This window comes from Equus quagga, chromosome 13, assembly GCF_021613505.1.
Source record: "Equus quagga isolate Etosha38 chromosome 13, UCLA_HA_Equagga_1.0, whole genome shotgun sequence".
NCBI classification, from domain to species: Eukaryota; Metazoa; Chordata; class Mammalia; order Perissodactyla; family Equidae; genus Equus; species Equus quagga.
In genome coordinates this window covers 95,461,062-95,482,727 of record NC_060279.1, presented here as the reverse complement: position 1 = coordinate 95,482,727, position 21,666 = coordinate 95,461,062, and the positions used below count along the sequence as shown (strand labels likewise).

The following is a 21,666-nucleotide window of genomic DNA, read 5'->3' as shown; positions in this document are numbered from 1 at the left end:
GGCCAGGACACAGCAGAGGTCAATGCTGGGAGCAGGAGGCATCATCCTCTCAGGGGACAAGGTCCCCATCAGACTTGCTATTAAAAGTGTGCTCCACAGGCCAATGTGATCAGCATCACCTGAGAGCTTGTGAGGTGCAGACTGTGGGGTCCACCCTGCATCTGTGGTGTCAGAACCTTCATTTTAACAGAATCTCTTGACTCTGAACTGGTGAAGGGGAGAGGCAGCCCCACCCTCACAAAATGGAGTCTTAACCTGGCTGCCTATCCACAAACCTGGGCAGCTGCTAAGGTAGCATTTCTCAGTTGTCACCTAGGCATTCACAATCTTTAGACAGTTCCATCGGTGATTCTGACACAGAGCAGGGGTGACGTCCCCGTGACAAGAGTTCCTGATGTAGTCCCAGACCTCCTGCTCTGAAGGGAAAAGTCAAATGTGAAAGTGAAAGAGCTGTAGGGGAGACCGACTGTGCACTGTGACCCAGAGTTCTGGAGACCGCCCAGGACACCAATGCCCCAGGCTTGTGCTTGTCCAAATAAGGGTGTGTGTGTGTGTGTGTGTGTGTGTGTGTGTGTGTGTATGGGGGTCTCAGCTAAAGAGGGAGAGGCGTCTGCAGTTCTAGGAGAAGTAAAATGTTGACAGAAAGGAAAGAGGAAGGAGAAGACAATGGAGGTAGGAATAAAGGGAGAGAAGGGGAGGGCCCTGGGCAGAGATCCCACCCCTGGTGCATGTGACCCAGTGAGGCACTCCTGCCCTAGGAGGAGAGTCAGCACAGAGGGAGGAAGGACAGCAGAGTTTACTCATCGGGACAGCAGTGCTTATGAGACTTTCTGGAGCCCAAGCTCTTCTCACAGAGGGAGGGACAGAGCAGGCAGCAGACACCATGGTGCCCCCCTCAGCCCCTGCCCACAGAGGGCCTGTCCCCTGGCAGGGGGTTCTGCTGGCAGGTGAGAGGGGATGTTTCTCTGAGGGTGGCCCAGAGGTTGGGAGAACAGAGACTGCTGCAGTCTCCTCGGGAGGATGGGGCTCTGAGTGAGGACAGAGGACTTCTGCTTGGACCTGAGGGGACACGACACAGGAGCAGGGGAAGATGGGGGGAGGGGACTGAGGAACAGGAAATTCTCATGATCTGGAAGTGGTGAGGGACAGGAATATCTTAACCGATGTATGTTTTTCAAGTTACATTTTGAAAAATAAGACAATAACTATATCAGAGTAACACTTCAGAAAAAAAACATAACTCGGGGCACTAAACATTGTCCTTCTTCATAAAGCTCAGAAATCAGCAAAGAAACACCAGATGTAGAGAGCCCTGGGAAAACTCAGTCATGCTTCCGCAGGTGTTTGCAGCCTGTTCCAGGCACCAGGGGTACAACAAGATCAGAGAACTCCCTGCCCTCACAGAGCTCATGTTCTATGGGGAGGAAGACAGACAAGCAAAGAGATCTAGAATGCGATGTCAGGGACTCACAAGTGTCATGAAGGAAACAGAGCAGGGAAAGATTGAAAGGAAAGACAGAGGGTCCTTAGAGCACCTCAGGGAAGGCACCTCCCAAGGATGCCCTGAGAGTGAGCAGGGGGCTGAGGACAGTTGGGGAGTGAGCCAGGCAGACATCTGGGAGGAGTATTGGGAACAGAGGAAATAAGTTCAGAGGGACTGAAGTAATGGTGGTCATGCTCCTGACCTTGACCAGTAGGAGACACGAACACATGTACATGCACACACACATACACACACACACACTCCAAGTCTAAGAGATGAAGAGTCCTGCTCAGGACCCAGGGCCTCATCTTTCCTTCCCAATACATAGGTCCAAATATTGATTGATTTCTCTCTCTTCCCTCCTAGTCTCACTCTTAACCTGGATCCTGCCCACCACTGCCCAACTCACTATTGAATCGGTGCCATCCAATGCTGTCCAAGGGAAGGATGTTCTTTTGCTTGTCCACAATCTGCCTGGGAATCTTGCAGCCTATGGCTGGTACAAAGGGGACAGAGTAGATCCCAGTCAAGAAATTGTGTCCTATGTAATAAACACACTACAAACTACCCCAGGGCCTCTATACAGTGGTCGAGAGACAATATACTCCAATGGATCCCTGCTGTTCCAGAATGTCACCCAGGAGGACACAGGATACTACACCCTACAAGTCTTCAAGGCAAATTTCCAAACTGAAGTAGGAATGGGACAGCTCCGCATATACCGTGAGTGATTCCTCTCTGACCTCTGGGTTTCAGGTGGGATGAATTTTACTTCCCACACACAGGATTGACAGGCCTGACTGTGCCTACACCCCCCTCTGCATTATGTCCTGTGTTGAGGTTTAAGTTTTTAGTGTAAATGACACACAGTGGAGACAAACACCATAAGATCAGAATTCCTTTTCTGGATTCCAGCCTCCACAGACATTGTTGCAGAGAGAAGGACTAATCTGACGGGAATAACTCAGCAGAGGGAGATCAGTGTCAGTCCAGCCCCCTGGGCCCCTCCCTGTGAACATGACCCTGTAGGGCTTGGCCAAAGCTTGGCCTGTGGGGGCCCCTGGAATTCTCACAGGGAAGCTCAGCCCTCGGAAGCCCCTGCCCAGACACCTGTCCCAGGGCTTCTGACTCCAGTGACCCTGGGGAGCCTGTACCAGAGCTAGATTTTGACCTCCTGGGCAGGGTTGACTGGGAGGAATGACTTCCTGGCTGTCCAAGGCCTGAGGCTTTTGAGCTGGTCACCAGCCAGGGCTCATCCCTAAGAGCCACATCTGGGCAGAGGCAGAGCCTGGTCTTTCACTTGAGACTTGGCTTGGAGAGCACAGATGGACAAGGTCCCCAGGCCATTAGCCATGTGCCCTAGAGGCATAGGGGACTCTAAATAATGGTCAGTATCCCCAGGGAGGAACAGAGCATAGAAAATGCTCCTGGTAGCTCCTCATCCACAAGGGATCAGGCCCAGGGAGCTATCTCTGACGAATGCAAATAATATGGAGTTGCCTTTATTTGGCAGCTTCTCCATAGTAAGCTTTAGGTCAGGTATTTGGGGATGTTTTAAGGTTAATTCACAGATGACACGGTAATCCAGAGACAATTTACCCACTTTTATTTAGGGGAAACTGAGGCACAGGGAGATACGGTCATTGAATTAGGGTCACAGACCATGAACAGCAGATCAGAGTCACAAGATCTTTGTGCAGCCAGAATCCTGACCTCTCCACCACCCCAGGGGCCTTATTAAGCATCTATAGATCGCAAGACCAGCCGTTGGATCAGATGCTTTCTTCTTAGGGATCCACAGCTCAAGGTAGATTTTCTGGTCTGGGGAGTGAGAGCAAATAGAAAATCAATCTGTTTTTACTTGAGAACTAAATTACCTTCATCAACAATCAGAGTCAGTGACAGGAATGTTCAGGCCTCCCCCTCAGGTGATCAATCCTTACTCTGCCTGAGCTGGACTTGATATGACTTGTTTCCTGATATATTGGTGTCACTCTCACTGGAGTATAAAGGAAAGGACTTTCCTTTCTCACTCCTCACTCTACACCTGCAGTCAGCACAGGTCCCAACTACTCAACTGCTCTTTCATGAAGGAGGCAAGGAATGAATGGTGAATGAATGAATGAATGAATGATCAATAATCTCTTCAAAGACTGGAACCTGGATGCAGAATCCTTGAAGGTTATGGTGATACCTGATCCCTGTCTCCCCAGGGGCTGAAACCCAAGTTCCATCCCTCTGACCACTAGTCCCTAAGGCCTCTCTGAAAGCAGAGTATCATGATGACTGTGGGGCTGCTCAGCATGGGAGAGTTCTCAGGGCTGTTCTGGTCCTGCCCCTGAGGCGGCCACAGGCTCTTGGTCTCTGGGGTCTTTGAAGTCACTTATAGACCACACTGCTCACAACCTTAGATGTTACTGGCTCTCGTAGTTCCTTCCACGTCCCTCATCTTCCTCTCGCTTCATTCCAGCTGGGACTGCCACTGTTCTGCACAGCTTCCTCCACTCTTAAGCCTTCCATGGATTCTTCCACTAACACCTGTCATCAGGCCCACCTTCCCGGGAAATACTAAAGGACACAGAAATCAGTGGGAGCAGCAGCCCCTTGAGACTCCAGCACTAGCTGATTTCCCCAGGTCACCAAGAGAACAAGCTTCTGCTGTGACCCCATCCAAGGCTCTTTCCCTTCATGATGCCAATATGTGGAACATGCTACATGACAGGGATGTGTGACTCTTCAATCTACTCTCTACATGACTCAACCAGAGACTCAAAGGCAGAAGGACAGGTCTGCAGACCCCAAAAGCTCACAGGCTCATTTCACCTCTTTGACTCCTGACTCACATCCTCATCCTGGTGAGGCTCCCATCATCCAGTAGTTCCTGAGACCTTCCCAAGGTGGGGTTGCCAGACCCTGCACTGTCTGACTGGTTTACTATTTCGCACACATAGGTCTTCATGATGACGCCTTTACCACAGGGTGGGTAGATGCTGAGATCCACCACCCACTGTGGTTTCACGTAGATTCTTCCCAATTTGGATGAATTCGATCAAACTTGTGTTTCCTGAAGTTGAAATAAAACTACATGCAAATGTTGGACTTTCTTCCAATTTAGCCTGATAGTCCATAGAAACTGTTGATGGGGACCTCTATCTTAAATTTACCACATATCCTTTTAACTAATTTGGTAGCATTCTTCCCTTTATATTAAGACTTGCACCCTGATTAATTCTGTCCTTTTAACAGTGTCTCTCTCTACCCAGGGAGACAGTGATTTCAAACCCACTTTAGCATCCTCCTTTGATCATAATGTGATGCTGGTTGGACTGCAGAGCTTGCCCTATGACATTTAGTGCTTTCTAGAGAGACATTCCTCCACAAACTGGTTTTAGATCTTTGGGGCATTAATACTCATTTTCAATATAGAAACCAATTAACTTCTCAGATTTCTGTCTGAAAACTGTGTTTACAAATGGTCCATGAGAGCTAGATTCTCCAGCGCCCCCCCCCCCCCCCCCCCCCCCGCCCCGCCTTCCACTGGTCACCCCTTCTGCATTTGAAAACATCCACTTGCATTTCAGGAAAGAGGAACATGTATTTCACTGCCCTCTGCCATGGGAGAAGAGACTTTAAAGACCAAGGGCAGAGTACATAGCTCTGTTGCCCAAGCCAGCCAGCTCCTGCCTGAACTCCTCATTCTTTTCTGGATCATTTCTAGTCTTAAATCTGCTCTACCCTTTATGAAGTCACTGTCTCATGCCAGTCACCATGGAACACCTGGGCAGCCTGCCCCAATTCATGGCCCTGCAACCTGAGTACTGAATTGAACTCTGGGTTTGTTCCTGCTCTCCTTATATAGTATTTCTGCTCAAATACCCAGTTCCAGGCTATGCTCCTCAGTCTTCTCTGGGCTTAAGAACTGTAGAAATTCCCATCATTATCCATCTCTAGGATAATCTTGGAAAGCAAGGCCTCAGGGAAAACACATCTAGGCTGGGCAATGTAGGTCTCTGCAATAGAAAGGGCCTCAGCACCCACACTTTCAGGGTGAGGACCCCAAGGTTAGTGAGACAGTTAGTTGGTCAGTGAAGAACTAGAAGAAGCACTGAGTGGTCTCTGACTCCCTGTCCTGTGTCTTCCCATGACCAATCCTGATGCATATTTGACTTGGGAATGTCTCTGCTTTCTCCCAGATGTAAAACAGGCAGCCTGACACTCTCTGAGTGCTCAGATCCTCATGCATTTGCCTTGAGATACCTGCCTTATTCTTTTAAGGACCTGGGTTGGCTGAGAGGTGAGAGATGCCAACTCTGATTGAAGATGACTTTGGAGGAATCAAAGGTACCACACAGGTTATTCTCTCTGTTATCTGTGCAGCGGAGTTAACCAAACCCAACATCGCATGCAACAACTCCAACCCCGTGGAGCACAGGGACCCTGTAGTGTTAACATGTGAACCTGAGACTCAGAACACCACCTACCGGTGGTCGATCAACAATCAGAACCTCCCGGACAGCACCTGGCTGAAGCTATCCTCGGACAACAGGACTCTCACTTTATTCAACATCACAAGGAATGACACTGGACCCTATGAGTGTGAAACCCAGAACCCAGTGAGTGCCCATCGCAGTGACCCATTCTACCTCAATGTTCTCTGTGAGTAACTTCTGTCCCTACCTGACCCAGGCTGCCTGCCCAAATCCACACTGCCAGAGGCAAGGCCACATCCAACCTTCTCAGGTCCAAGTACACAGACCCTCATCCCTGGACCCCCAGGCTGGCCATGACTTCCAGTCTCAGGTAAACCTGGGCAGGCCAAGCCTTAAGCCAAGACTAGGAAGGGACAGCCTGCTCCTGCCTTTAGAGGCTCAGGGCCAGCAACCCACGATAGGAGAAACAGGTTAATGTCTCAGACTCAGGACGAGTGAACACTGAGGGGCCAGGATTGGGACTTTTTAAAAATAGGTTGTGACCCTGCTCAGAAGGATACTGTGGCCCTTCAACAGATCAGGAGCTTCTCCTTCCCCATGATTACATCACATGTGGCTTTATTTTGTTTGCTCCAGATGGCCCGGATGCCCCCACCATTTCCCCCTCAGACTCCTATTACCAGCAAGGGGCAAACCTCAGCCTCTCCTGCTATGCAGCCTCTAACCCACCTGCACAGTATTCTTGGCTTATCAACGGGAGGCCCCAGCAATTCACACAGGAGCTCTTTATCCCCAACATCACTGTGAGTGATAGTGGATCCTACACCTGCCTCGTCCATAACTCTGACACCGGCCTCAATAGGACCACAGTCAAGACCATCACAGTCTCTGGTAAGTGGCTCCCTGGACCATCAGCACCAGGCTCTGAGGTGGAGTCTCTCTGGTGTTCAGAAGAAGAAGTTGTTTCCTATCCTCTGTCCATGGACAGAAGCAAATCCCAAATCTGTCCTTAAACCCTCCCACTACATCTCTGAAGATCCTTCACCCCCTTGCTCTGATTCCCCAGGGCAGGAGTGGGTCCAGCCTGAAACATGGGGAGGGGGTTCTGTCAGCCCCAGAAAGTCCCATACAGTGAAGGGGGCTTCACAGAGGGAGAGGAAAGGAGGTCGTTCTGCTCCTGGCTCACCACATGACTGACTCTGCTCTGATGCCATCTGTGTGGGACACGGGCATGTAGAGAAGGTACATGGGGGGCCTGACCTCAGTGGCCAAATTGTGCCACCCACTGACACCACAGTCTTTCTCCGGCCAGGCTGCAGTAAAATGGGAAAAGAGCAAACCTTGGTTCAGACTCCTCTGAACTGTCCTGTCTCTGAAGTCACCAGCTGTATGAGGCTGTGTGACACCAGCACATATGCATACCAAAGGAGAACAGTGAATAATGGGACACACTTGGAAAAATAGGTAGGTTCATTCATGAAGTCCCTTCATGGGACAGACTGGCAGTGCCAAAAAGTTTATAGTTTATAGAGAGGGCTAAGAGTACCAGCCTTTTGTTAAAAGTGTGACCACTTCTCTCTTGAGAGTCCCCTCTCTTTGATAGTCAGTCCACAGGCCAGGAAGTAAAAGTCCTATTCATGTTGAGAAACCGTTTCGATTGGAACTCCTCCAGGTCCTAAGGTCATGAATACTGGCTGGGCCATTCTCATCCTCTGATAAATTATTTAACAAAAAGGAAACGCCTTCCCTTCTCTGTTTAAAGCTACCACACTAGAGAGGGGGACTGATCATTCATAAATTCACAGAAAGCTCTAGCAAATGGTCACACAAAATCCAATGGGAAAATAAATTCCAGCTGATGATAGGATGCTGGACACAGGGGCTGAGAGAGTTTCCTGGTGCTCATGCTATGGAGATGTCCAGGAGAACCAGTCAGAGGTCATCCTGGTGTGACCTGGGGAACAAAGGAGGAGGAGCAGCTCTCTCCTTACAGATCATCACCAGAAAAAGGACCATTGTCCTTCTGCAGGGGTCTGGGCCATCCATCCCATGAGTCACCTTTACAGAGCTCACTGTGGGATCTGAGAACCGGCTCAGATCTCTGAGAAAGGAGTGAGGTCCCAGGCTCCAGGCCCACTGTCAATCAGTCACCTCCCGTTTCTCCACAGAGCCAGTGGCACAGCCCTCCATCCGAGCCAGCAACACCACAGTCACAGAACAGAAGGACATCGTGGTCCTGACCTGCCTCACTAGTGACACTGGGATCTCCATCCAGTGGTTCTTCAATAACCAGATTCTAGGGCTCACAGAGAGGATGGAGCTGTCCCAGGACAACAGCACCCTCACCATAGACCCCATCAGGAGGGAGGATGCGGGGGATTATCAGTGTGAGGTCTCCAACCCGGTCAGTTCCAGCAAAAGTGACATCCTCACGCTGGATGTGAAATGTAAGTGACCACTTGCCCCTATCCTACATCTTTCTGGGAGGATGACTCTAGCAGTGGTGTGCAAAATGGATACAAGTCATAGAAGACAGAGTATCCATCGAGAGACTATTACAGCAAACAGTATGGCAAAGTAGTTAAGAGCTCAGTCTCTGAATCGAATATATTAAGTTTCTTCTCCTGGGTCTGGCATTTACTGTGTGACCTTGCACTAGATTCTTTTTTTCTCTTATCATTTTTTAATGAGGTAAATGTACATAACATTTACCATTTTAACCATTTTTAAGTGTATAGTTCAGTGTCCTTAGCACAATCGTATTGTTGTACTACCATCACAACTATCCATTTTCAAAACTTTTTCATCTTACCATAGTAAAACTCTGTACCCAATGAACAACTCCCAATTTCCTACTTCAACCCCTGGTAACCACCATTCTGCTTTCTGTCTCTATGAATTTGACTATTCTACATACCTCGTATAATTGGCTTCAGATGATATTTGTCCTTTTGTGTCTGTTTTTTGGCAGTTAGCATAAATGTCTTCAAGGTGCCACCCATATTTTAGCATATATCAGAATGTCATTCCTTTTTAAGGCTGAATAATATTCCCTTCTTTGTATATATCCCATTTTGTTTATCATTAATATATACATGAACTTTTGGGTTGCTTCCACCTTTTGGCTGTTCTGAATAATGCTGCTACGAACATGGGTGTGCAAATATCTGTTCAAATCCCTGCTTTCAGTTCTTTGGGCATATATCCAAAAGTGGAATTGCTGGATCAAATGGTAATTCTCTGTTCAATTTTTTGATGAACTGTCATACCTTTTCCCACAGTGGCTACACCATTTTACAGTCCCACCAACAATACTCAGAAGTCCCAATTTCTCCATATCCTTGCCAACGCTTGTTTCCTGTTTTGCTTTTTTCTACAACAGCCATCCTAATGGATGTGAGGTGGTATCTCATTGTGGTTTTGTTTTGCATTTCCCTAATGATTAGTGATGCTGAGCATGTTGTCATGTGCCTATTGGCCATTTGTGCATCTTCTTTCAAGAAATGACTGTTCAAGTCCTTTGCCCATTTTTTGATTGGGTTTTTGTTTTTATTAAGTTGTAGTTCTCCATATATTCTAGATGTTAGTCCCTTATAAGATATACTATTTGCAAATATTTTCTCCCACTCTGTGGATGTCTTCTTACTTTGTTGATAGCATTCTCTGATGCACAAAATATTTTAATCTTGCTGAAGACCAATTTATCTAATTTTTCTTTTGTTGCCTGTGCCTTTGGTTTCATGTCCACGAAATCACTGCCAAATCCAAAGTCATGAAGCTTTCACCCTATATTCTCTTCTAAGACTTTTTATAGTTTTAGGTCTTACATTTAGGTCTTTGATCCATTTTGAGTTAATTTTTTGTATGTGGCGTTAATTAAGGGTTAAATATCATTCTTTTGCATGGAAGTCTAGTTTTTCCAACACCATTTGTTGAAGACTGTCTTTTTCCCATTGGATGGTCTTTGCACCCCTGTCAAAAATCATTTGACGATATACGCAGGAGCTTATTTCTGGGCTCTCTATTCCATCGGTCTATATGTCTGTCTTCATGCAGGTACCAGACCATTTTGATTACCATAGCTTTGTAGTAAATTTTGAAATCAGGACTTGAAATCAGAAATTGTGAGTCCTCCAATATTGTTCTTTTTCAAGATTGTTTTAGATATTTGTGGTCCCTTGAAATTCCAAATGAATTTTAGGAAGGATTTTTCTATTCCTGCAAAAAAATAATGTCATTGGGATTTTGATGGGGATTGTATTGTATCTGTAGATGACTTTGGGTAATATCATCTTAACAATATTGTCTTCTAATGCATGAACAGGGAATGTCCGTCCATTTATTTATGTCTTTTTTTCTTTCAGCAATGTTTTGTAATTTCCAATGTACAAGTCTTTCACCTCCTTGGTTAAATTCATTCCTAAGTATTTTTTGCTTTGATGCTATTGCAAAAGGAATTGTTTTCTTAATTTCCTTTTCAGATTTTTTTGTTGTTAGTGTTCAGAAATACAACTGGTCTTTATTTTGATTTAGTTTCCTGCAACTTTGCTGTTTTTGTTTATTAGTTCTAACTCTTTGGGGGGATCGTCAGTGTTTCACATGTAAGTTTATGTCATCTGTGAACAAAGATAATCTTACTTCTTCTTACCAATATGGATGCATTTCTATTGCTTTCTCTTGGCTAATCGCTCTGGCTAGGACTTCCAGTACTATTTTGAATAGAAATCACAAAAGCAGGCATCCTAGTCTTGTTTTTAATCGTAGAACAAAAACTTTCCGTCTTTTACCATTGAAGATAATGTTAGCTGTGGGTCTTTCATCTATGGCCTTTATTATGTTGAGGTGGTTTCCTTTTATTCCTAATTTGAGTCTTCTTCTCATGATAGGATGTTGAATTTTGTTGAATGCTTTTGCTAATTCAGTCTGTTACTAGTTAAAATCTATTCAAATTTTCTGTTTCTTCATGATTTCATGGTAGCTTTTGTGTTTCTTCATCTAGGTTATCCAATTTGTTGGCATATAATTATTCTTTTAACTCTTAAAATTCGTATTATCTATAGAATTGATAGTAATTTCCCCGCTTTCATTTCTTTTAGTAATTCCGATTGTATTTTAGTAATTTGAATCATTTCTTTTTTTCTTAGTCAATCTAGTCAAAAGTTTGTCAATTTTGTTAACCATTTTTGTAGAAATTTTGGTTTTACTGATTTTCTCTGTTTTTCCATTCTCTACTTATTTATCTCCACTATAATCTTTATTATTTCCTTCCTTACGTTAGCTTTGGGTTTACCCTGTCCTTCTTTTTCTAGTTCTTTACATGTAAAGTTAGGTAGTTGATTTGAGATCTTTCTTCTTCTTTATGTAAGCATTTACAATTACAAATTTCTTGAACAAGATTCCTAACTTCTCTGAGTCTCATAAACCTCAACTGAAAATTGCAATAACAGTACCTGCTTCATGGTATTGTTTTAAAGATTTAATGTGATAGTCAATTAAACCCTTTCGAAAATGCCACACACAGAGGAAATGTTCCACAAGTGTTAGCTGCTATTATTACTACTATTGTCATAGACTCTATAAAGTCAGTAAGTTCTAGGGTCAAATCTCACATCCACATTTCACTAGCCATAAGAAAGTGGGCAAATTTTTCACCATTGTAACCCTCAGTTTTTCCATCCGTAAAATGAAAATAATGTCTATTTGACTGGGTTATTAAATGAATCAAATTGAGATATATATAAAGATATATATAGAGTATATATATAGCACAGAGCCTGGCACATAGTAAGTACTCCATAACAGTAGTTAACATTAATATTAATCATCAGCATTGAGTTGACTGGTGAATGCAAAGAAGTGAAAAAGAAGAAACAGATGCAAAAGGTGTTATATATTGGAGGGCATTACAGAAAAAAAACATTAAGACATGGTTACTGACTCAATATAGGAAAGGAAAAAAAGGAGTTGAGTACAAAGTTTCAAGCCTAGTGTGTTAGTTTTCATCTTCTATTATGCAGCCAAGATGAAATTAGACATACAAGAAATTTATTGGAGAAAATGCCTGTGAAGGAAAGTGGGGCAGGAGTGGGAAGAGCATGGGCGATTCCTCAAACCATGGTGCAGATCTGATCCCTGTTAAGCAGAAGAAAAGGAAGGCAGCTTTAGCTTGCAATGCAGCACTAAGAGAGTGTCCATAAGGCTGACAGGGAGTTCTTGAGCTATAGACACCCATCAGAGGAAAGTTGTTTCTCACAGACTTGGGATTGCTTTCATATTCCTGCTGGGAGCCTAGGGGAAGCATGGTCTCTGTGTAGTGAATGGTGATGGTGAATGGAGATGGTGAATTCAGAGTGCACTAGCCCAGGCCTTCCATCAATTAAGTCCCCACCACAAGAGACCTGAGAGGCACATATTCATGGCTGCCATGCTTGGTACACAGAAAAAGATGTAACCATGAAAAGGTGGGAAGTTACAACACACAAAAAGAGCCATCAGCCTTTCTCACTTTTCCAAAGCCTTCAAAAATTTCAATGCAGAAAGGCCAGGATGGAATTGAGGCAAGCCTGACCACCAACTTAGAAATACAGTGACAGGGGCCGGCCGGGTGGCGCAGCAGTTAAGTGCACACGTTCCACTTCAGCTGCCCGGGGTTCGCCAGTTCGGATCCTGGGTGCGGGCATGGCACTGTTTGGCAAGCCATGCTGTGGTAGGCGTTCCACATGTAGAGTAGAGGAAGATGGGCACAGATGTTAGCTTAGGGCCGGTATTCCTCAGCAAAAAGAGGAGGATTGGCAGCAGTTAGCTCAGGGCTAATCTTCCTCAAAAAAAAAGAAAGAAAGAAAAGAAATACGGTGAAAGAAAAAATTTGCAAGGATATAGTCAGCTAATTACCTCACTGCAAGCTTTCCACAAAAAATGTATTCCTTGAAGGAACAAGTAGAGATTACTCCATATTGAGCGTTATTTCCCAGGGCACCCCCCCACTGTAAAACAATGTCACCTTCATTCATTCTCTTTTCTTTCCATGACAGATGATCCAACACTAGGAAGTTCTGGACTCTCAGCTGGGGCTATTGGTGGCATCGTGATTGGAGTGCTGGCCGGGGTCGCTCTGATAGCAGCCCTGGTCTACTTTCTGTACATCAGAAAGACTTCAGGGTATGATGGTTTTTCTTAGTGTTTCACTTTTCTAAGGTGAACGACCATGCTTGGGAGAGGGAAAGAGACTTCAACTCTGTCTCTGGGCCTGGATCTGCTCCTCCTTCTTCCTAAACCTCTGCTTCTCGCACTAATTACTATGGGTTTCTTCTTCCCTGGTCTTTAGGATTCCTCTATGTCACTGTCTGCTGGATATGGTTATTCCTATCCACACCTGGCTTGGGGGGGCAGTTCCAATTATGTTCCTCTGTTCCCCAGTCAGGGAAGCCAAAGTTCAAGAAGGAAAACAAATGAGGAAATGAAAGGAGGGGCAAGATAAAGGGAATCCTGTGCTCTGGGAACCATAGCAGCAGGAAGGAGGGAGGGATAAGACAGGAAGAGAACCTAAGAAAAAGCAGAAACAAACAAAGGCCTCTTGGACAATAAAGAAAGTGAGAAAACATAATAGCATCTACCTACAAAAGGGGAAAGGTGTCAGGGTAGAAGTAGGCTCAGAAGCAGTTGATAGATAATGGACCTAAATGTGCACACCCAGCAAACAGGAAAGGAGTAAACACTAGAAGGAATCAAGGGTAGACTGTGGAAGGAGCCCCTGAGGGGAAAGGCAGTACCCACCATGGTATAGATGAACACTGAGGAGCCCTAATGAGTTATCTGTTGACAGTCTCCTTCCTCACTCAAGGAGCAAAGATCCTCTGCTTGGGAATAGCAGTCACAGTGTCTGATATTTATTTAGGGCAAGTGACCAGCGTGATCTCACAGAGCACAAAACCTCAGCCTCCAACCACAGTAAGTAAAGCCACTCCCCCAGTGAGAACTGTTGTGTTCTACCACGTGCCCTCACACAGCAGTGAATTCTGAATTCCCAAACCACTCCCTACCTTCTGAATTTTTAGAGGGGATCTCCATTTCCCAAACTTAAGTTGGCACAGGTGCTCACAACCTTCCTAGACACAAAAGATTCCCTGAGAGAAGGCTCCAGGAGAGACGCTCACTCCACTTAGGCTAGGCAGGACTGAGTAAGATGGACATGTTTCCAGGAGCCATTTCCTCATCCATACTCCTTCCCCTCCTGCCTCTTCATGGATGTGGGCATCTCCTTTGGTGAGAGGTTCCCTGTCTTGTGGTGCTCTGGGTGCTGTGGGCCTCAGTGCCCCTCCTTGCCACTGAAGCCCATTGCTGAGAAACATATCAGGGAAAAAATCAAGCCCTTGTGGCCTGAAGAAATCTTCAGAAGTGGATGGAGGTCTCCTCTGGCTCTACTCCTGGCCCTCCTCTGGTACTAATGCCCTGGCTCTGGATCACACACTCTGAGGGAAGCCAATTCCTTAAGTGATCATGTGCCACCTCCCCTACTCCACCCTCCCAACACCTGCCATCTCCTTAAGCTAGAAATCACAACAGCTTAGGAACACCATTGTTCTAAGGACACAAGTCAGCTTTGTATTTCTATTGGTTGGTAACTCTTCTTTTGCTTTCCCAGGTCAGGGCCACTCTGACAATTCTCCTAACAAGGTAAGCAGGGCCAGTTTCACTGGTTCACTTTCTCATGGAAATATCCCAGTGAAGAATGGGTTATTCTTGAAAATACTAATGTGAGACCAGGTTTGGACCAAAGTTCCTCAATGCAGCAGCAAACAAAGAAGTGTTGGTAACAACTCCCATGAGTCTACCTCATTGCAAACATGTGGACTTTGGAATTATCCCTATCCTGTGTTTGAATCCTGGCTGAGACTCTTAGTAGCTCTGTGTCCTTGGACAAATAGCTTAACCTTTCTGATTCTCGGCTTTGTCATCTCAGAATGGGCATGCTGCCTACTTCAAAGAAGAGGTGAAGGAATTCAATGACATACAAATGTACAGCACCCAGCACAGTGCCCAACACAAGGAAGGCCTCAGTCATTCTCCCTCCTCTACCTTCAGGCTGACTTTGCTCTTACTCTCAAAGGATAATTTCCCTTCTATTGGGTCTGAGGTCTTAGTTCCTTTACTTTATAATACTTTTACCAAGTTTTATTCATCTTATCCTTTCAACAGTGTGCACATATATACTGAAAAGTGCTTAAATAATAAGTATATTTTAACAATGTATGAATTTTCACAAGTAGAACATACTCACGTAAGCAGCACCAAAATCAAGAAAACATGTCATCCCCTCAAAAAAACCTGCAGTTACTTCCCTGCAAAGAGAAATCACTATGCTGACTTCCAATGCACTAGATTTGTTTTGCCTGTTTATGCTTTTACATAAATGAAAGACACAGCATATCCTTATATGTGTCTGCTTTCTTTCATTCAAACTTATTTTGTGAGATTCACCCATACTGTTGTACGTATTTGTAGTGTGTTCATTCTCATAGCTGTAATCATCATATTCCATTATATGAATACCATAATCTTTCTCTTCCAATGATCATTCATAGGATGTTAGCAAGCAGAGATAATGGTTGATAAAAGCCCTTCTCCAAAGCTAAAAGTTTCAAAGTGGTGATAGCAGGTGGTACTGAATCACACTAGACCAGGTGAGGGCCTGACCTATGACACTGATTTAACTGACGGCTGCTCATGCCTTTCAGGTTGAAGAAATTACATATTCTTCCTTGACCTTCAAAGCCCAGGAATCAAGGAAACCAACTTCAGCCTCCCTCCTTCCATCAGCCACAGAAACAGTTTATTCAGAAGTAAAAAAGAAGTAATGCAACCTGCCCTGTTCGCTGCACTGCTGACTTACTCCAAGCTTCTCATCCTCATCACAGGAAGGATCCCTTTACCCTCAAAGAATAAGTGAAGAAGACTCCCCCTCCCCCCTTAATTCTCAAATGAAGCACCTCCAGGCTGCCCAGTCAGAGCCCCTCACTTCAGTGTCAATACGTGAAAAGGTACATCCAGGAGTCTGTAGGAAACCCAATCTTCCTAGTCTTTGAAATTTGGCAAAGCAGACTTTCAGAGAGAGTTGCCAGAACCTGCCACTCCTCCTCCTCTCCTGACCTAGACTTGTTTTAAAATTACCTAGTCAGAGCACACTCACCTTCCTACCCCAGACTAGTCTAACTTGAATTTGCCATAACCTTTCAAGTTTTGTCCTTATCCACTGAAATGCACATGCCAAAAAAGAACAGAGAAAAAGTAAAAGTAAAAGTTTCTACTGTTTTTCCAAAGCCCACAGTGAACCCATCAGACACAGGGAAACAAATATATAACCAATTCTGAACTGAGAAGTTCTACACTTTTGTCCAAAACAGGGTTGTCTACCTGTAGCACCAGGGCCTAAGAACATTGCTGCTTAGCTGGAAAATCACCTAGGCCCTTTGGCAAGGCTGTCTTCAGAGAACCCACTAGAAGCAACTAGGAAAATTATTTGCCAAGGTCCATAGGAGATTCCTAATGGAAAATGCAAAAAAAAAATTCTCAGATGTTTTAATTACTTTATGGGCTTTATTCAAGTAAATGTCCAAAGAAGAAGGGTTATGGAATTAGTAGTAGTCAGCTGTTAACAGAGACAATCTGCTGGGAATTTTGGAAAGGAATCAGAGGGCTACTCTTCAGATATCGTTTAAAGAACTGTTGAAGAATGCACAATTTACAGAATTGAGTTTTTCCTCTATAGTCTCAGACATTCTGCCATTTCATTTTTTGTAACTGCTTATCTATGAGAGAGGGGTTATTTTCACTTAGCTTAGCTGTGTAAGCCAATCTGACTGCCTCAGGTGAAAGAAGCCACCAAAACCCCTCAAGTCCCCTTGGCCAGGAGCTCCTCAAGGTTTTTATGTCAGGGGCTCCAAACAGAAAAGAAGCTGTTTTCCTCATTCATGGCTGGAAATGGATCTAACTCAGTTTCCAGGCATCTCAGGCAAATCAGCAGACACCGTTCTACCCCATGAATCTGTCTGTGCATGTTCTGTCTGTCTGCCCCACTCTCTTTCTCAGGAAATCATGGCCCCTCCTAAGAAGCATTTGGTCCTTGAGAAGTGGGAGTGCCCTGAAGGGAACATTCGCACTCAGACTGTTGGCATTGTTTGCAACCTAGAAAGCTGCACTGGTGCTGACGCTCCTTAGGACACAAGGGGAGGGTTATAACTGGGCCTTAGGTTTCTTGAACAGTCTGTGAAATCTATTTTATCCCATGGAGTCTATGAGTCCCAATATGTCTTAGGATAAAAGGAAGGGCAAGAGAAGGTAGGGCAAAAATACTTCCCACCCAGCCTTTTTCTACAAAGATGGAATCTTTTCGGGGCTGTTGAAAGGTCTTATTTGACACTGATTACTTATCTCAGGCTGTATCTAAGAGACACGTCAAAGAAAATTAGCTGAGAGTGCTTCGTACTCAAGTATCTCTTTCAGGGATTCCTAACCCTGACACAGACTGCATAGACTTCCACTTATTCATGCTATTCTGTGTTATTTAATTTTGCCTGGCTGCAGCCACTTGTGAATTATTTATAAAATGTACTCTATATTTATAATAAATATTACATATCAGAGATCAGCATGCTGCTTCATAGTTGATACCACTTTAGACAATGTCTTCTTTACAGGTAGAAGAAAAAGAACTTGCTTAACTGGGCATCAGAGTAAGTCTCTTTCTAAGTCTACAGATATTTGACCTAGCGTCGGAGAATTAGCTACATTCATCTGCACATCTGCTAACAAAGTGGGTCTATCTAGTACCAACAGGCCACAGCTCCAACCTGCCTGAAGGAAATTGCCTGTCTTCCTCCCAGAAAGAAGATGATTTCATGAGTAAAGATCTCTCAGCCTCTTTCTTAGGGACAAATAACCCCTCCCGCACAGTGGGCTCCAGTGAATCAGATGCAGCAACACAGCTTTCCCTCACAAGAGTCTCCACAGGTTCAGTCATATAAAAATCTCTCCAGCACCTTCTATCTTCCTGTCCCCAGTTCCTTTGTTCTGCCCTCTCAGAGGATCAGATGTCTTCTGACATGAATAACCTTCATTTATTAATTCCACTAAGTATTAAACTATTACCACATTTCCTTCACTTACAAGCAATTGAAACATGTGTGCCGTCTTTCCCCTTCCTCATCACCTCATTTCTCTGGGCTCTCTTCATTAGTGCCTCCAGACCCAAGACCGCTGTAAGTAGAATAAAATCAGTATCCATCTCTTGGCCAAACTCAAAGGTATTTTCACCGTCTTCACATTGTTCACTTTCACAACAACTAAGAGCACAGACAACCTTTTCCTTCTTGGACGCTCTCCTCCTCCCATCCCTACTGATGCACAGCACGCCCACTCCAGATTTAATTCTCAGACCCTGCTTGTCTCCCTCCACCACCCTATTCCCACAGCTCGATGACCTCTCGGCAGGTGCCTCCTGCATCTCTGTCTCTAGCCCCTGCTACTTCCCAGAACACCTGACACTCAAATCCAAATACCTTGCCTGTTTGTTTCCCAGATTCAATGCATCATCAAAACACATTGATTCTTTTTTAACATCTCTCAGTTGCGTTCGTCTCTCCATTCCCGTAAAGCTTAATAACCCAGGCCCTCAACAACTCTGCTGCTGGAAATACAGCTTGACTGTTTGTCTCTGGACTCTCTACTGAAATCTTCCTTGCATACTGCTGCCTCATTACCTTCCTAAAAACTGGTTCACTCTCCTACTCAAGAATCTACAGTGGTCAATCCTTGCCTACCAGATAAGTTCACATTTCTTCCTCTTTACTAACATTTCTTACTTTCTTTACCACCACTCTCTAGTATAATTCCTCCATTCTAATTAGATCTTTCTCCTTACCCATTGCTGCCCCTCCACCACTTATACACATATAATTCTTAGGGCCAATGATAGACCTGAAAACAAAAACCAAACAGGGCAATGTTCTCCCTGTTCTCTAACAGAGGAGTTACCTACACTGGTCATCACAATCAAAAACTCAATCCCCAGGGGAGAACAGGGACCCAGTAGCATTAACATGTGAACCTAAGACTCAGGATACAACCTACCTGTGATTGAGAATCTTTTCCTGATGACCAGTTCCTGTATTCATGGAATCCTATTGAGTACCTGCTGTGCTACAAGTCTCAGCGTTAGACTCCAGGAAGGATACAGAAAGAAGAAAGTCAGGGTCTCTACCCCAGGGAACATAAAGCCTGAGACAGGAGATAAGACATGAAAAATTATTATAATACAAACATAGAAAGGGGTAAATGCCACAAGAGAAGACAAGAGAAATCCAGTGGGAAATAGGCTACACATTAGAATGACTGGGAAAACTTTAAAAACTACTCATACTCAGTCCCACCCACTGATCCCAATTTAATTGGCGTGAGGTGGAACCCAGACATTGGTAATTTTTTAAAGCTTCCCAGACACTTTTTATGTGTAGCCAGGATGGAGAACTTCCACTATAGTAGGTAGGATTTAATCCTAAAAGTAGTGGTTTTAGCTAGGAGCATGAACCAGAATTACCTATAGAACTTTTTCAACATACATAATAAGCCTAAAACCATCCCAGAAGAAGCTGATACAGTATGTCTGGAATGAGACTTGGACTTGTATATTTTGAAAAACTCCCAGGTGATTCTCACATATATTTTATGTTAGGCAACAGTGACCTAAAACAGGGAGGAATGAAAAACTGGGGAGTTAGAAGAATATTCCATGAGATGGGCATGAAATGAATAATGTATTCTGCAAGGCACAGAGAAGTACTCAAAAGTAAATTATTGGCAAATAGCTAAACTTTAAAAGTTGATGATTCCAAGTCTTGTGAGAATGGGAAAAAAGTGGCATTCTTATATATTGCTGGGGGAAATATAAAATGGCACAACCACTCTGGAAAAGAGTTTGCTATTTTCATGTAAAGTTAAATATACTTATACAGTGCAGCAATCCCACTCCTAGGTATTTACCCAAGAGAAATGAAAATAGATATCCACACAAAGAGTTATACACCAATGTTCATAGCAGCATTATTTGTAGTAGCCAAAAGGGAGAAACAACTAAAACATCCCCCAACATGTGAATGGATAAACAGATTGTGGTATATCTATACAGTGGAATACTAGTTAGCAATACAAAGGGCACAAACTAGTGCTAAAACATGATGGATTACTCTTCAAAACATTACGCTGTGCAAAAGAAGCCAGACACAAAGGAGTACATACAATATGATGACATTTAAATGACCTTTAAGAATAGGCAATAGTAATTAATGGCATTAGAATTCACGATAATGGATGGAATTAAGTGAAAAGGTACACAAGGGAGCTTTTTGGGCTGATGAAAAATTTCTACATCTCAACGCAGGTGGTGATTACATGGGTGTATACATTTACCAAAAACCAAATTTTACACTTAAAATCCGCAGGCATTTTAACGTATTTTAATTTTATCTCAATTTTTAAAAATAAAATAAACAAAGAAGAAGCTAATTTAACCTATCAGGTACAAAGTACTTGTATTTTCTATTTTTGCCAAACAATTTATCACAAATTTAGTGGATTAAAATAAAAACCATTTATTAGCTCAGAGAATTCAGTTCCTTGAAGTTATAAGACTGAGGTCCCCATTGTCCTGCTAGGTACTGCCTAAGCTACTAGAGGACATCCTCATGTCCCAGCCACTAAGGCCCCTCCAACTTGGCAATGGAGAACATCCCTTAATCCCTCTCACATTTCTAATCGAATTTCCTTTCTCAGACCAGCTGGAAAAAAATGTCTGCTTTTAAAGGGCTTGTGTGATTAGATTAAACAACTCAGATCATGTCTTTTTGTAAAACTCGAAGTCAACTGCCAAGCAACCCTAGTTACGTCAGCAAAATCCCTTTTGCCACTTAAGGTAACATAATCACAGGCACAATATCTCATCATATTCACAGTCCAGGATTAGGGGTAAATCTTGGGGTACCATCTTAGAACTCTGCCTACCACAGCACCATATAAAGCTGTTCATGCTCTCAAGGAGCTCCTTCAGGGTCCTCTTCTGAAGAAATAGCAAAAAACCAAACAGGGTCAGTCCAAACTCAAAGTGAGATAACAAGAAGTTAAGGACAAAATACAGAGACAAGAAAGCAAGGGTCTGTGTCCTTCTAGCCTGTAAATGTCTGAGTCACAGATACACTCATTACCCTCCAACCTTTAGCAATGTTCACAGGCACTGATGGTAGCTGGCATCTCAGTTAATCCCTAACTAAAGTTATCAGAAACCCAAAGCAATCCCAAGAAACCAACCACAAATGACAGGAAGGCTACACTAATCCAACCAGGACACTTTACAGATTTCTGATGATTCATTCATTCACACACATTTAGTGAGGATTTACCATATGTCAAGCACTAAGCCAGTGCTGAGGAGAACATACAGATTAAAAAATAAAGCCATTACTTGGATCTTTATTCAAACAACTCTTTAAAAAAAAGCATAGGAGGGACAAAGAAAGAAAAACAGGAATAAGTAAAAACAAGAAGAGAAGGGAAAAAATTATGAGACAATTGCAGAAATTTAAACATTAAATATTTTATGATATTGAGGAAGTATTAATTTTTAGTGTGACAATGGCATTGTGGTTATGTTTTATACAGAGCCCCGATATTTTAGTAACACAATTGAAATATTTACAGATAAAATGA

The 21,666-nt window shown here is 43.8% G+C and overlaps 1 protein-coding gene across 1 annotated transcript; it reads left to right on the top strand.

The window, feature by feature from the left end:
- Nucleotides 1-795: 795 nt before the first annotated feature.
- LOC124251346 (carcinoembryonic antigen-related cell adhesion molecule 1-like) lies at nt 796-17,545 on the top strand. The gene is given in 10 exon segments (XM_046684088.1): nt 796-947; nt 1,850-2,206; nt 5,861-6,139; nt 6,550-6,804; nt 8,082-8,360; nt 12,945-13,071; nt 13,808-13,860; nt 14,555-14,586; nt 15,648-15,716; nt 15,718-17,545. Coding segments are annotated over 10 exon segments (1,617 nt in total). The 5' UTR covers nt 796-820; the 3' UTR covers nt 15,757-17,545.
- Nucleotides 17,546-21,666: the final 4,121 nt, after the last annotated feature.